The 15,448-nt window shown below is 45.7% G+C and overlaps 1 protein-coding gene across 3 annotated transcripts in view; it reads right to left on the bottom strand.

Moving 5' to 3' along the window:
* TMEM259 (transmembrane protein 259) overlaps nt 1-15,312 on the bottom strand; it is a 69,309-nt gene extending 53,997 nt beyond the window's left edge. For 2 of the 3 annotated variants that reach the window (XM_069740003.1, XM_069740022.1), the window contains exons 1-2: nt 15,180-15,312; nt 14,759-14,967 (exon numbers count right to left, since the gene is read on the bottom strand). In XM_069740003.1, coding sequence (XP_069596104.1) covers nt 14,759-14,956 — 198 coding nt within the window. In that variant the 5' untranslated portion in view covers nt 14,957-14,967; nt 15,180-15,312. Of the gene's footprint in view, nt 1-2,919; nt 3,996-4,099; nt 4,474-14,758; nt 14,968-15,179 lie in introns of those variants that run through there. The other variant, XM_069740013.1, reaches the window with a different exon arrangement.
* Nucleotides 15,313-15,448: the final 136 nt, after the last annotated feature.

The following is a 15,448-nucleotide window of genomic DNA, read 5'->3' as shown; positions in this document are numbered from 1 at the left end:
TTTGAATAGCTGTGGTGTAAAATTTGTTTTGTGTGTGTGTATAAATGATGTGTGATGTGTTCTGCATCTTTGTTGTTTTCCATAATGTACTTGTATTTCAAATAAAGAGCAGTGTAGCTCCTACTGTACCCTAAAAAAAAGAAAATTTAAAAAAATATAGTAATAAAAATTTCACAAAACTGTCAGTAGTCTCATTTCAAGATAAATGTAATATTGGGTAAACATGCAGTAAAGGTTATATATACAAATGTGTAATGCAAATCTTTGCTATAGAATATGTTATCTGGTTTTAGAAAATACAAACTGTAGGGTAATCATAATTAACAATTTTGGGGATTGGTATTTTAATTTCGAATGAGGAACATTTTTTATAAGGTTAAACTTTGTTTAGGTGGGTTTTACCAGCATGCGCATTGCGCATATCAAGTTCTAAGTAGTTTTGGTGTTGTTTTAAAGGGATTTTTTGGGTTTTTTTTTTGTGGGGAAACAGGAGGTAGAGGGTTTGGCAGCTTGTGCATCAAGTTTGACGGTAGAATTTTTTTTTTCTTTTGTGGTGGGGGAAATCAAAAATAAGTTGGCACTGTAGGTACTGTAGTAGGTACTGACCCAAGACGTACACAAGCAGGCTCCCCATTTTTTTTTAAAAGTTGTAAGTGTAAAGTCCCTACAGCTGCATCTATCCTTTTGTATAGTAGCTTAGAACTCTCTTTATGCTTGCAGATTCTAGGGACCAAGAGGACCCAAGCAAGGGACCGACCGACCCAAGCTATACGCAAGCCCCAAGTTTTGGAAACAGATGTAAGTGTAAAGTCCTGAAAGCTGCATCTATCTATCTATCCTTTTGTATAGTAGCTTAGAACTCCCTTTATGCTTACAGATTCTAGGGACCAAGAGGACCCAAGCAAGGGACCGACCAACCTAAGATAGACGCAAGATCATAATGTCTTCTTCTGAGAGCCCCCCAGCACATCATCAGCAAACTGAGGTGTTAATTTTTTTTCTTCATAAATTTTTTATTTTGGTGCAACAATGGCAATTGTATTTTAAGCCTTTATGTGTTTATTCTGTATTCACAGGAATATGAAGCAGAGGGGCTAACAGAAGGAGACGGACAGGGTGGAGAAATACAAGGAGCGGGAGCGCATAGTGTAAGTTTTGAACAGACCGATCCTCACATACAATGCACTACACCCAACACAAACATTCAGCACAGCACACAATACATATGCCTCGATCAAAGAACATTATTAATTTTATTTTTTTTTTTAAATTAGTCTTCACAATCCGGGGCTCGACGTAGAGTTCCTCAAAGCACCTCCCATAGTCGTCGGAATGATAATCGCGGCGGTCGCCGAAGAGTAAGTTCCTTTTTGGTTTGGTGTTTAGTAAAATGTAAAATTCATGTGTTGTAATCTTTCCCTTTTTATTCTTATCTTTTTGTTAGGCTTCACAGCGTGCTCCCGAACAAGATGATGAAGAGGAGGGCATCGATGTGAACACCCTTATCGAAGCAGTACAAAGTCGGGAGCCGCTGTGGAACATGTCGGACCGCCGCCATGCTGACCAGTTAATCACCCGACGGCTATGGGAGGAAGTGTGCAGTGCTGTTATGGATAACTGGGAGGAACTCGATGCTGGGGCCCAGGATCTAGCGCGTAAGTATTCACACTTCATAACCTTATGTTAGAATGATTTAATGTGGTGTATAGTAACCAATTTTTGCTTTCTCTTTCCAGGTAACAGGATTATCGTGCGGTGGCGGTCACTCAGGGATCGCTTCAAGAGGGAGTTTAATAAGGAGATGCAGGCCCCGAGTGGATCTAGAGGACGCAGGAGCAGATACAAACATGCCAGAGCCCTGTCGTTCCTCCGGTCGACGCTGCTGAGCAGAAGGTAAATATTCAACACCACATATTTTCAGTCAAACTGTAAAAATGTGTAACCTTCAATTTTTTTTGCAGCAAGGGCAATTGTAATATCCAGATACTATTTTTTTTTTTCTTCTTTAACAGCACTTTCTGCAGCACTCGGGAGCCTGCATCAGAGTTGCACCCCTCTGGAGCGATCCCTCAAGAGTCCGCCACCGGGGACCACGTCGACCCCTCTGTTTCTGCACCTTCCCTTTCGTTTGATCCCTCAGCCTCATCCACCAGCGCTGGAGCAGCAGGGCGGACTTCGTCACTTGAAGCTGCAGGTGATGAGTTAGAGTTCCCTTTACCCCACCCCTCTGCCACTGCCGCAACATCTAGACCAACTTTGTGGTCAGGACGGCAGCGCCAGAGAGGTCAGGAAAGGAGCTATGCGCCTGACTTTTTGCAGCTGAATGCATCCTTTCACAGTGCCATCAAGCTTTTGAGTGAGCAAACGTCTGCTGGGTACAATATGCTTAACAAAAGCATACTTGAACTCAGCAGTCGTCTTGATAGGATGCAATCAGATGCAAATCAGTCACCAAGACACTGTTTTTTTCAGTCGGTCCTCAGGCACATGGAAAATCTAACTCCTGACCTGCAGATGCATGTGATGCAAGGCTGCCACACTGCTCTAGCGCAGGCGATGTCCCATGCCCCTCCACCTACCCTTCATGTGTCAACACCTTTCCCCTCTCAATCCACCGTCTATCCTCCCGTCCGTCCTCCTCCCGTCCGTCCTCCTCCCGTCCATTCTACTCCTTCGTCATTTGTTCCTTCCCCCCTTAGTCTTTCCCAGTTTTTACCGTCCCCCTTCCATTCTTCCCCTTTAACTTCTCCGTTCCCAATCCCACCAACACCTTCATACCTCCCACACACCACATCTGCACCTCAACTCTCTACACAACCTCATGTTTTCACCACCCATTCTACTTCTGTTCCTCCCCGTGATGTCCTGTCCCCCACTCTCTCCACCCCAAACTATGAGAATCTGTAAATAAAGTTTTTTGGTTTAAAAACAATTTTATTGTCTTTCTCTTTTTTTTTTTGTAAAGTTTTTAAATCACCAAGGTTATGGCAATAGTAACAATAACAGTGTTTAAAGGGTACCGTTGCAAAACATACAATGCTGCATTAAAGTACAAAGATTTTGTTAGCAAACAAAAAATGGTATTTTTACAAGTGTAAAAAGAAAAAATTTTTTACACCATTTCATACTGCCAGTCAACTGATCCTGCAGGAGACATGAAGTAGTCTGCAAAACTGTCCCGCATTCTGGAGACTGCTACTGGACTGCGAAAAGTGGGGTTTTGGTAATCCCGTAAGGTGCTTTCAGAAACATTATCCTCCAGGGAAACTTGTTCTTTTGATAAAGCAAAATTGTGCAGGACAACGCACGCTTTGACCACATCATCGACAGTTTCAGTCTGCAGTTTAATTGCAGTTAGCAGGACTCTCCATTTGGCAGTTAAGATGCCAAAAGCACATTCCACTACTCTTCGTGCTCTGGTTAAGCGGTAATTGTAAATTTTTTTCCTCTGGGTCAGTCCACTACTTCCAAAGGGTTTCAGCAAGTGTGGGGAAAGCTGGAAGGCATCATCTCCAACACAAACAAATGGTAATGGTGGACCGGTGGTTCCAGGGAGAGGTCTAGCGGGCGGAAAATCAAATGTCTCTCCATATAAACGGCGCCCCATTGGTGAATTTTTAAAGATTTGTGAATCATTTGCGCGTCCATACGCACCGATATCAACAGCGATGAACTTGCATTGTGCATCGGCTATGGCCATCAACACAATAGAGAAGTACTTCTTATAGTTATAAAACTGTGATCCAGAGCCTGAAGGTTTGACGATCCGTATGTGCTTTTCATCAACTGCTCCAACACAATTTGGAAACTGGCAAATTTGATGAAAATTTTGGGCGATCTCCAGCCACCTCTCCTGTGATGGCTCTGGGATGTATTCCACTTGTAGGCACTCCCACAATGCCCGGCAGGTATCTCTGATGATCCCCGAGCTGGTGGATATCCCAAGTCGATACTGAAAATGGAGGGATGAGAACGACTCTCCAGTTGCAAGGAATCTGTTAACAAAACGAAAAGACAATAATTAATAAAAAAATTCAAAAAACAACATTACAGTTATAAGTCTGATGAATGAGAATCATTTAAAAAAAAAATTACTTACCGAATAGTCACCATGAGACGCTCTGCTGGTGATATTGAGAATCGCATCTGGGTGTCTCGTCTCCGTATACAGTCTTCCACATAGCCCAATAAAAACTCGAAATTTTCAGCTCTCATCCTCACATAATTGAAGAACTTTTGAGGGTTTTCCCTTAGTTCCATGTAAAGCGTGGAATAAACACCACGGGTCATACGTTGTGCTGTGATGGGATGGATCCACAGCCTTCTCTTCCGCCGCTGCCGTAGGATGCGCAGTCTTTGTTCCTCCCTCTCTCGAACGCTGACTGCCAACTGATTTGCCTCAAAAGTAAAATCCGCATAGATCTTTGCAATGTTCGCCAGGACTCCTTCCATTTCTGCCACTTTCTCTACAACCTTTCAAAGATGTGGTGTAAATACACGCTATATATAGTTTTCCAGTAGTATCCAGTAGCCAATCACATTGAAATCCTCCCCTTTTAAAAAACGGATCCGTCAAAAAACGGTTACAACGGATGTAAAAAACGGTCGCAACGGTTCTAACGGATCTGTTTTTTTAACGGATCGGGGCAGCTGATCCGTCAAAAAAACGGATCCGTTAGAACCGTTTCTCCACCAAATTTGACGGATCCGTCGATCCGCCACGATGTCGGAACTAACTGACGCCACACAACTGAAGTGTGAAAGAACTCTTAGGCAACCATTATCTGAATACGGTAAGCTCGGCTCATAGTGATTCCTCCCCAAACATATGTTCAGATTGGAGCAAGCAGCTGGCTGACACCCTTATAGTCTGTGCATCTCATTTCCCTTATCTTCTACCTTCAGAACCTCCTGGATGGTGAGGCAGCCTGTTCTCAACTCAGCAACCATATTTTCAAACCATTACTGGCAGTATGTCATTTCTAAATCCAGAGGGGTGCCTATAAAAAGGAATTGCTGCTTCTTAAAGGGGATACCCAGAATTTTCAAATTAGATCTTTACGGTATTTGATAGGTGGGGGTCGAAGCTTCAACCTCAATGTTTATCTGTTGTTTTATCAATGACTGTTCCTGGTATTATAGGTCAATCCTACTTACATGAATTGGATGAAGATTTAATGAATTGTATTAGCACATAGAGCTGCTACTAAAACCACAGAATTGTGTCTGTCAATAATAAAAGGCGTGGAATGTCCACTGGAGCCAGTGACCCCCTCAAACCAGAGATTATGGAAGGCGTGTAATGTGGGACCCCAACCCGACTACCTTTAAAAGCCTATCTTAAGTTGAGGCCTTTAAATTGTCTCAAATAAACCCTTAAAGTTTACTTTTGAAGGACACAACACACTTTATCATGTGATATATTGAAAGGCACAAAAATTTAAAAAGTCCCAAGTCAGCAATTGTTTCTTTTTTTATTTACAGCATTCATTATATGGTAAAAATTACCTGGCAAATTGATTATCCAGGTTAGGCCGGGGTCACACTTACGAGTTCAATGCGAGAAACTTGCGCGAGTCTCTCACATCAAGTCCCAGCACTACCGCCGGCTGCATTCCCAGCCAGACCAATGAACTGTGGTGACCTCAGCACCATGGGAAAAAACCGGTGATGAGGTCACTGCAGTTCAAGCTCAGTGTCTTCACAGCAGATTACTGTGAAAAATTCTCACGCTAATCTGCTGAGAAGACTTTCTCCCCAGACATGGATTACGGCGTGGGACAAAACATCGGATAGGAGAGGGATATTATTGCTTTTTTTTATTTTTGGTTTATTACAGGAGACAAGGGTATCTGTGGAATTAGGTTAGTATAACTGTTTGATATTTTAAAACAAAACAGTTTTCCATTTTTATTTAATCTACTATATAATTGTCTAAGGGTCACTTCCGTCTGTCTGTCTGTCCTTCTGTCACGGTTATTCATTTGCTGATTGGTCTCGGCAGCGGCCTGTCATGGCTGCCGCGACCAATCAGCGACGGGCACAGTCCGGAAGAAAATGGTCGCTCCTTACTCCCCGCAGTCAGTGCCTGTCGCCTGCATACTCCCCTCTGGTCACCGCTAACACAGGGTTAATGCCGGCGGTAACGGACTGCGTTATGCCGCGGGTAACACACTCCGTTACCACCGCTATTAACCCTGTGTGTCCCCAACTTTTTACTATTGACGCTGCCTATGCGGCATCAATAGTAAAAAATGTAATGTTAAAAATAATAATAATAAAAAAAACTGCTATACTCACCATCCGTAGTCACTCGCGCCGGCCGCCGTCTTCCGTTGCAGGTTCCAGTGGCAAAGATGGTATGGGAGAAGGACCTGCCATGACGTCACGGTCATGTGACCGCGACGTCATCACAGGCCCTGCGCGAGAAGGACCTGCCAGGACGTCACGGTCATGTGACCGCGACATCATCACAGGTCCTGCACTCATACCAACCCTGGGACCGGAAGCTGCCATGGACTACAAGGGGCCCTCGGAAAGGTGAGTATATGTTTATATTTTAACCTGTGACAAACCTGGATGGGCAATATACTACGTGGACTGGGCAATATACTACGTGGACATGCATATTCTAGAATACCCGATGCGTTAGAATCGGGCCACCATCTAGTTTCTAATAAAATACTTTGTTCTGGCTGTCTTTATTTACCACGTAACTATAGGATTAATACTGGGTAGGCGTCTTATAAAAGCCTCTCCATTACTAAGCTGTGGGCTTGATGTCACCTGACTATACAAAGGTGACAAATCCAACAGATAAAAACCCCACTTGCCACCGCTACAGGGCAAGTAGGAAGAGCTTGGCAAAGCGACAGAATTGGCGCATCTAATAGATGTGCCTTTTCTGGGCGGCTGCGGGCTGCTATTTTTAGGCTGGGGTAGGTCTATATCAATAGGCCCTTACCAGCCTGAGAATACCAGCCCCAGCTGTCTGCTTTAGCAAGACTGGATATAAAAAATGGAGGGGCCCCACGACTTTATTTACAGCACAATAGCTGGCTGATGAATACTTCCATCAGCCGCTCCTGCGCTCACTATTATTAGCAGCAGCAGGTGTAGGCTGATGGGAGTAATAGTCCCATCTGCCACAGCTTGCTGTCATTGTTATCAGTTGAATATAACTCTCGGCATTCTCCCATGCTCACAGACAGAGCAGGGGAGAATGATGAGAGCCATCTTCAGCACCCAGCATCGGGGAACAGCACTTGCTGTAGCGCTTCTTCCCTAGCACCCGTCTGGGTGGTACTGATGCGGCATATGGTTGCCACACTTGTGCCACAAGTATTACACACACAGACACTTATCTCCGGTACCAGAAATATCAGGACGTGTGAAACCAACCTAAAAAGGGGAAAACTTGACCCCATACCAGCCCTGAGGAGCTGTAACTAGAGTACTGTAGAGAGGGGAAAGATCGCTAATAGGTGCATGCACTTCAGTAATACAGGCAAGTTACTACTAAACTGTACTATAAAAGGCTATTGCCTTACAAGAAAAAAATGCATGCAGTTGCTAACAGATGCAACTACCAGCCTGTTGTACCCAGCGCCGGTCAACGACCATTCCTGACAGATTCAGCTACTCCCTGTCAACAGAGCAACAGTTTCTTTTTGCTGACAGGGCAGACTTCTGGCATCATGATTGACAGCTGGCTTCCGCTGCCTAATTATGGGGAAGTCGGCTCTCAATCATCAGGATGGCAGAAGTTCGCCCTGTCAACAGAAAGACAAGCTGTTACTCGGTTGACAGGGAGTAGCTGAATCTCCGTCAGGAACGGTCGATGGCCTTTATTTTTTTTTTTCTTTTAAAGGGAAGGTGCCACCAGTTTTCTTGTATTTTGTTTTTTTGTGAAATTAAGCTTAAAATAGTAATTAAAATGTATTAATGCAATGTTTGCACTGTTTGCAAACATTTCTATATGAAAAATATATATTTTTCTACAAATATACATATTTACCACTAGGGGGAGCATTTTCCGTTTTAGACCTCAAGCAGCTATAGTAAGATTTAGCAGCTCTGCCCCAGGGATATTAGACCACCCAAAAGGGGAGGGAAATGGTGATGTCAGCAGTTACTGCCCCAACAGTAAGAATGAAGAGCAGCATCACAGGGCAGCACCATTTTGTGTGTGACTGCCCTGTGACCTGCTATCACCAGCAGTTACTGCATCAGAGTGACAGTTCGTTTACAGAGGAGCAGAACACAGTGGGCTCAGCAGCATCTGGACCCAAGAAGAGTGAAGACATGTGGTGTGCATGGAGCAGCATTAGGAGCTGTCTGGGACTCATCCCTCAAGAAGATAAGAAGGAGCTCCAGGTCTGCAGTGAATGGCCAGGCATTATGGAGGGAGGGGAGAGATACATTGTATGGCTAAGAGTGACTGATGGGAGAGAAAGAGACGTGAAGTATGATGAGTGAGACACATATGGAGTATGATGGGGAGATACACATTGAGGCTGTGTGCACACGTTCAGGATTTTTCGCATTTTTTTGCGTTTGTTCGCTATAAAAATGCGATAAAAACAATTTAAAAATGCATACATATGCATCCCATCATTTATAATGCATTCCGCAATTTTTGTGCATATGTTGCGTTTTTTCTGGGGAAAAAACGCATCGCAGTAAAAAACGCAACAGGTTCTGCGCATGTCGTGTCTCCTCCTTTGATGTGGGCTCCGGCGCTGAGCCCACATCAAAGTCACGACATGTCGGCTGTTTTGTACAGCTGACATGTGCGCGCAATAGCGGCAGGTGAAATCGCAGTTCACCCGCTACTATTAACCTGTTAAATGCCGCTGTCAAATGCTGACAGCGGCATTTAACTACCGCTTCCAGCCGCGTGGCCAGAAATGAGCGCATCGTCCACCCCCGTGACATGATTAGGGGTTGGCGATGCGTCAGGATGGTAACCATAGAGGTCCTTGAGACCTCTATGGTTACTGATGCCGGCCTGCTGTGAGCGCCTCCCTGTGGTCGGCACTCATAGCAAGCCTGTAATTCAGCTACGGAGCAGCAATCTGATGATCGCTGCAATGTAGCAGAGCCGATCGAGTTGTGCCAGCTTCTAGCCTAAAACGGATCTGGCGGGAAAAAACGGATCCGGCGGAAAAAAACTGATCTGGCAGAAAAAAAAAGGAACTTGTGGAAAAAAAAAAACAGATCTGGCGGAAAAAAAAGGATCCGATGAAAAAAAAAAAAAACGATCTGGCAGAAAAAAAACGGATCAGGCGGGAAAAAAATGATCCGATGGACAAAAAACCTGATCTGGCAGAAAAAAAAGGATGTATGAATGTATTGTATGTAGCATGCATGTATGTAGCATGTATGTAGCATGTATGTATGTAGCATGCATGTATGTAGCACGTATGTATGGAGTATATATGGAGTATGTATGGAGTATTTTTTTTTTTTTTTCATTCAACACATTAGCCGGATGATGGGACTATTACTGTCCCATAATTGGCTAATGTGTCAATCACTGTCATTGTAGCAGGCATCGTCCGATGGGACTTGTAGTCCCATCGGACGATGCTTGCACACACGCATAGAGACCCCCCCACGCCGCACAGAGCCCCCCCCACGCCGCACAGAGCCCCCCCCACGCCGCACAGAGACCCCCCACACGCCGCACAGAGACCCCCCACACGCCGCACAGAGACCCCCCCACACGCCGCACAGAGACCCCCCCACATGCCGCACAGAGACCCCCCCACGCCGCACAGAGACCCCCCCACACGCCGCACAGAGACCCCCCCACGCCGCACAGAGACCCCCCCACACGCCGCACAGAGACCCCCCCCACGCCGCACAGAGAGGGAGAGCGACACAGGGGGAGAGATCACTGGGATTGTGGGGAGGTGGAGACAGAGCAGAGGGAAGCACACACGGCAGAGTGTGAGAGCAGAGGATGTCTGCCCAGAACCTGCAGTGCCTGGAGTACAGAGGAGCAGTCAGCGCTTCTGTCCTGTGATAGAGAGTAAGTGGAGCTCAACAAATAGCACTGGACTATAATAAAATGGCAGCTAGTCACACCTACAGCAGTGAGTTGTGCAGCCCACAGAGGCGTGCCCAGCTCACTGCTAATGCTGCTGCAATGTTACAGATAGGGTCCGAGCCGGTCTATTATCTTCTATGTCCATGGGGTGCCGTAATCTGACACGGATAGTGACGTGCTACTGCTGCAAAACCAAGATGTCAGCCCCCAGTGCATTCTTTCTACTCATATATCACACGAAATCTGTTTTACATGCATTCAAATCTGGGTTATAACAGCATGTTATGCTACATTACATTGATTAATTAATGATCTACAAACGCGGTACCTTCCCTTTAAAGTCCTGGATATCCCCCTTAGGCTGCTTTCACACATCAGGTTTTTGCCGTCAGGCACAATCCGGCAAATTTTGAAAAAAAAAAAAAACGGATCCGGCATAAATTGCCGCCGTATCCGTTTTTTCTTTTAGACTTGTATTAGCGACGGATTGAGACGGATGGCCTCACGTTTCATCTGTTTTTTGACCTCTTTGACTTGATCCCCTGTGAAATTATTCTCTTGGATCTCTCCGCAACCATTCGATACTGTGGATCATCAGCTCCTCCTCACTATGCTCCGCTCCATCGGCCTCAAGGACACCGTTCTCTCCTGGTTCTCCTCCTATCTCTCTGACCGCTCCTTCACTATCTTTTGCTGGTTCTCCCTCCTCTCACCTTCCCCTTACTGTTGGGGTTCCTCAAGGATCAGTCCTAGGCCCCCTCCTCTTCTCTTTATATACTGCCCCTATTGGACAAAATCAGATTTGGTTTCCAGTACCATCTCTATGCTGACGACACCCAATTATAAACTTCTCCTGATATCACGCCTGCCTTTTTAGTAAACACCAGTGATTGTCTTACCGCTGTCTCTAACATCATGTCCTCACTCTATCTGAAACTAAACTCCTCGTGTTCTCTCCCTCTACTAACCTACCTTTGCCTGACATTGCCATCTCCGTTTGTGGTTCCACCATTACTCCCAAGCATCATGCCCGCTGCCTTGGGGTAATACTTGATTCCGAGCTTTCATTCACCCCCCACATCCGATCACTGGCTCGCTCTTCTTATCTGCATCTCAAAAACATTTCTAGAATTCGCCCTTTTCTTACTTTCGACTCTGCAAAAACCTCTCACCGTTTCACTCATTCATTCTCGTCTGGACTATTGTAACCCTCTACTAATCGGCCTCCCTCTTACCAAACTCTCCCCGCTCCAATCTGTCCTGAATGCTGCAGCCAGGATCATATTCCCCACCAACCGTTACACCGATGCCTCTACCCTGTGCCAATCATTACACTGGCTACCCATCCACTCCAGAATCCAGTACAAAACTACTACCCTCATCCACAAAACACTCCATGGCTCAGCACCACCCTACATCTCCTCTCTGATCTCAGTCTACCACCCTACCCGTGCCCTCCGCTCCGCTAATGACCTCAGGTTAGCATCCTCAATAATCAGAACCTCCCACTCCCATCTCCAATAATAATAATAATTTTTATTTATATAGCGCCAACATATTCCGCAGCGCTTTACAAATTATAGAGGGGACTTGCACAGACAATAGACATTACAGCATAACAGAAATACAGTTCAAAACAGATACCAGGAGGAATGAGGGCCCTGCTCGCAAGCTTACAGACTATGAGGAAAAGGGGAGACACGAGAGGTGGATGGTAACAAATGCTATAGTTATTCGGACCAGCCATAGTGTAAGGCTCAGGTGTTCATGTAAAGCTGCATGAACCAGTTAACTGCCTAAGTATGTAGCAGTACAGACACAGGGGGCTATTAACTGCATAAAGTGAATGAGAACAATTTTTTTTTTTTTTCTTTTTTTTTTTTTTTAAATAGGGATCCTAAGGCCATGTTCACACAGTGCGTTTTTTACTGCGGAACCGCAGCGGTATTGCCGCTGCGGTTCCGCAGCAGTTTTCCAGGCAGGGTACATAACAATGTAACCCTATGGAAAACAGTTACTGCTGTGCACATGGTCCGTAATTTCGTTTAAAAAGCCGCGCAGAATAGCTGCGGCAAAAAAGAAGGAGCATGTCACTTCTTTTTCCTGAACCGCAGCGGTTCTGCACCCATAGACCTCCATTGTGAGGTCAAAATCGCAGTAAAACCCGCAGATCAAAAATATATCTGCAGGTTTTACTGCGATTTGATGTGCAGAACCGCTGCAGCAGGAAGTGCGGGGGAGCGGGCGGAAGTGCGTGGGCGGAGTGTGGCTGCCCCCCCCCCCCCGTGCTCCGATCCCGCCCCCCCGTGCTCCGATGCCCCCCCCCAGTGCTCCGATGCCCCCCCCGTGCCCTAATCTCCCCCCCTTATACTTACCCGGCGTCCCGGTGTCCATCTGGCCGTCTTCTCCCTGGGCGCCGCCATCTTGCAAAATGGCGGGCGCATGCGCAGTGCGCCCGCCGAATCTGCCGGCCGGCAGATTCGCTCCAAAGTGCATTTTGATCACTGAGATATAACCTATCTCAGTGATCAAAATAAAAAAATAGTAAATGACACCCCCCCCCACTTTGTCACCCCCATTGGTAGGGACAATAAAAAAATTAAGAATTTTTTTTTTTTTTTTTTTTACTAAGGTTAGAATAGGGGTAGGGGTAGGGTTAGGGGTAGGGTTAGGGTATTTTCAGCCATTTTAGCCCTAAAAAGCTTCCTAGGAAACACACAGTCTCTGCATAGAAAACTGCATAAAAAAACGCATCAAAAAACGCATCAAAAAACGCATCAAAAAACGCATCAAAAAACGCATCAAAAAAGGACAAAAAAAGGACCAAAAAAAGGACCTGCGTTTTCTGCCAAGAGCTGCAGTTTTTTAAAAAAACTGTCCTGAAAAAAAAAGGATGGAAATCCTGAACGTGTGAACATACCCTTACATTAATGCATTGAGGCGGTAGGCCAGTCTGAACAAATGAGTCTTTAGGGCACGCTTAAAACTGTGGGGATTGGGGATTAATCGCATTAACCTAGGTAGTGCATTCCAAAGAATCGGCGCAGCACGTGTAAAGTCTTGGAGACGGGAGTGGGAGGTTCTGATTATTGAGGATGCTAACCTGAGGTCATTAGCGGAGCGGAGGGCACGGGTAGGGTGGTAGACGGAGACCAGAGAGGAGATGTAGGGTGGTGCTAAGCCATGGAGTGCTTTGTGGATGAGGGTAGTAGTTTTGTACTGGATTCTGGAGTGGATGGGTAACCAGTGTAATGACTGGCACAAGGTAGAGGCATCGGTGTACCGATTGGTGAGGAATATGATCCTGGCAGCAGCATTCAGGACAGATTGGAGCAAGACTTTACACGTGCTGCACCAATTCTTTGGAATGCACTACCTAGGTTAATACAATTAATCCTCACAGTTTTAAGCGTGCCCTAAAAACGCATTTGTTCAGATTGGCCTACCGCCTCAACGCATTAACCTAACTATCCCTGTGTGGCCCATTCAAAAAAGAAAAAAAAAATCTTAAACCATAATCAGGTTCCTCGCATCATGTTCTCATACACTTTATGCAGTTAATAGCCCTCTGTGTCTGTACTGCTACATACTTAGGCAGTTAACTGGTTCATGCAGCTTTACATGAACACCCGAGCCTTACACTATGGCTGGTCCAAATAACTATAGCAATTGTTACCATCCACCTCTCGTGTCTCCCCTTTTTCCTCTTAGTTTGTAAGCTTGCGAGCAGGGCCCTCACTCCTCCTGGTATCTGTTTTGAACTGTGTTTTTTGTTATGCTGTAATGTCTATTGTCTGTACAAGTCCCCTCTGTAATTTGTAAAGCGCTGCGGAATATGTTGGCGCTATATAAATAAAATTATTATTATCCCCTGAAGTCTATCGGTCAGTGAAATACACTGAAACCACAAATAGTCATCCCTCTGCTTTCTACCTTTAACACTTTAATCCACAGGAGAAGCTCTGCAATTTCTGCATTTTTGCACAAAAGAAGAATCACTGATGGCAATAAGTGCCACTGCCAAACTATTGATGAAAACCGCGTAACAAAATGACACTTGAATGGCTTTTTGAATACCAGAAAAGTCACTGGTTTCTAAATGAGGCCTAACCTACCATTTGCTGTATTATCTCCAGTCCGTAGGATAGGTGACGGCTTGCTGATCTGCGGGAGTCCAACCTCTGAAGCCTGCATCAATCAGCAGAATAAGGGATATTTAATGCCCATCACAAAACGCCATTGACTGGATACCGCACCGTTGTAAAAGTCCCTTGTGATGCCGATTGTGGTGGGTCCCAGAAGTCGGACATTCAGTGATCAGCAAGTTATCATCTATCTTGTGGACTGGTGGTATCGTTTTCGCCAGGCATCCCCTTCATGGCTGAATTCAGAACACAGTGCAATGACGGTACTGCCATATTGCTTACAGCACACGGTCTGCCTGGAAGTAAAAACGAACACCACTGGAGACCCCTTTAAATCTGAGACAGACCTTATTCATAATGAAACCAGACAAAACACCTGATAACCTTCAGATAATACCGTTCTCGCATTCACGGTCCAAATACGCCAGGACACGGGAGTCTATGAGGCTGCTCAAGGAGGTGGGACTCACGGGCGGTCCAGACATGGCGGTACGTGCTCAGAAAGGCTGGCCTAAGCCACCAAGCAGTATGGAATAAAAGGGATGTTATAGGCACGTACCTTAAGAAGGACAAAGAATTCAAAGATTCTGCGGAATGATGGCGGGAAGAGCCGGGCATAGGTGACTGCCATCTTAAAGAAGAGCGCGTGGAAGAGGCGATCCCGCACGTTGATCAGGGGGTTCTGGTTAAGATTGGGGGTACGAACCCGGTTTCCGTTAGTGTTATTAATAGGAATATTTCCCTGATTCTCAGACATCTTGATGAATCCTTAGAACATAAAGACAAAGAAGGAATCAGCACAGTGATACATTGCAGGAGCACAGTAATGACAGGAGAAGCTACAGCCTCGTCCCTTCACACAGTCATGCGCAGTAACAGCCTCCAGCTAGGGACCCTGCGCTGAAAGCACATTATTAGCTGCAACCAGCCTGACACCATACAGTCCTCTGCCACGGTCATGTGTATGCGCCACAGCCTACCTATGCCTTGTTCGGGGGGTCCCCGCTCCGGCCCCTGTCTCTGTGAGGAGGGGACCCCTTAAAGCTGACAGGGACGCGCAATCTCTGATTATCGCCAACTTCCGGTCTGGCTTCCGTTTCCTGTGGCCTCATCTATTGCAGTGACCGTGAAAGTGAATGAGCGAGGCAGTATGGGATAGTGGGCGGTGCTATGCTGATATCCAGAAATACAGCTTAACCATGATGCATTGCGTGACTAAGTGTTCTCCTAAACTCATAAACAATTAGAT

The sequence above is a fragment of the Ranitomeya imitator genome, chromosome 1 (genome assembly GCF_032444005.1).
Source record: "Ranitomeya imitator isolate aRanImi1 chromosome 1, aRanImi1.pri, whole genome shotgun sequence".
NCBI classification, from domain to species: Eukaryota; Metazoa; Chordata; class Amphibia; order Anura; family Dendrobatidae; genus Ranitomeya; species Ranitomeya imitator.
Note: the sequence above shows the minus strand (reverse complement) of the source record. Positions and strands in the feature narration are given on the sequence as shown.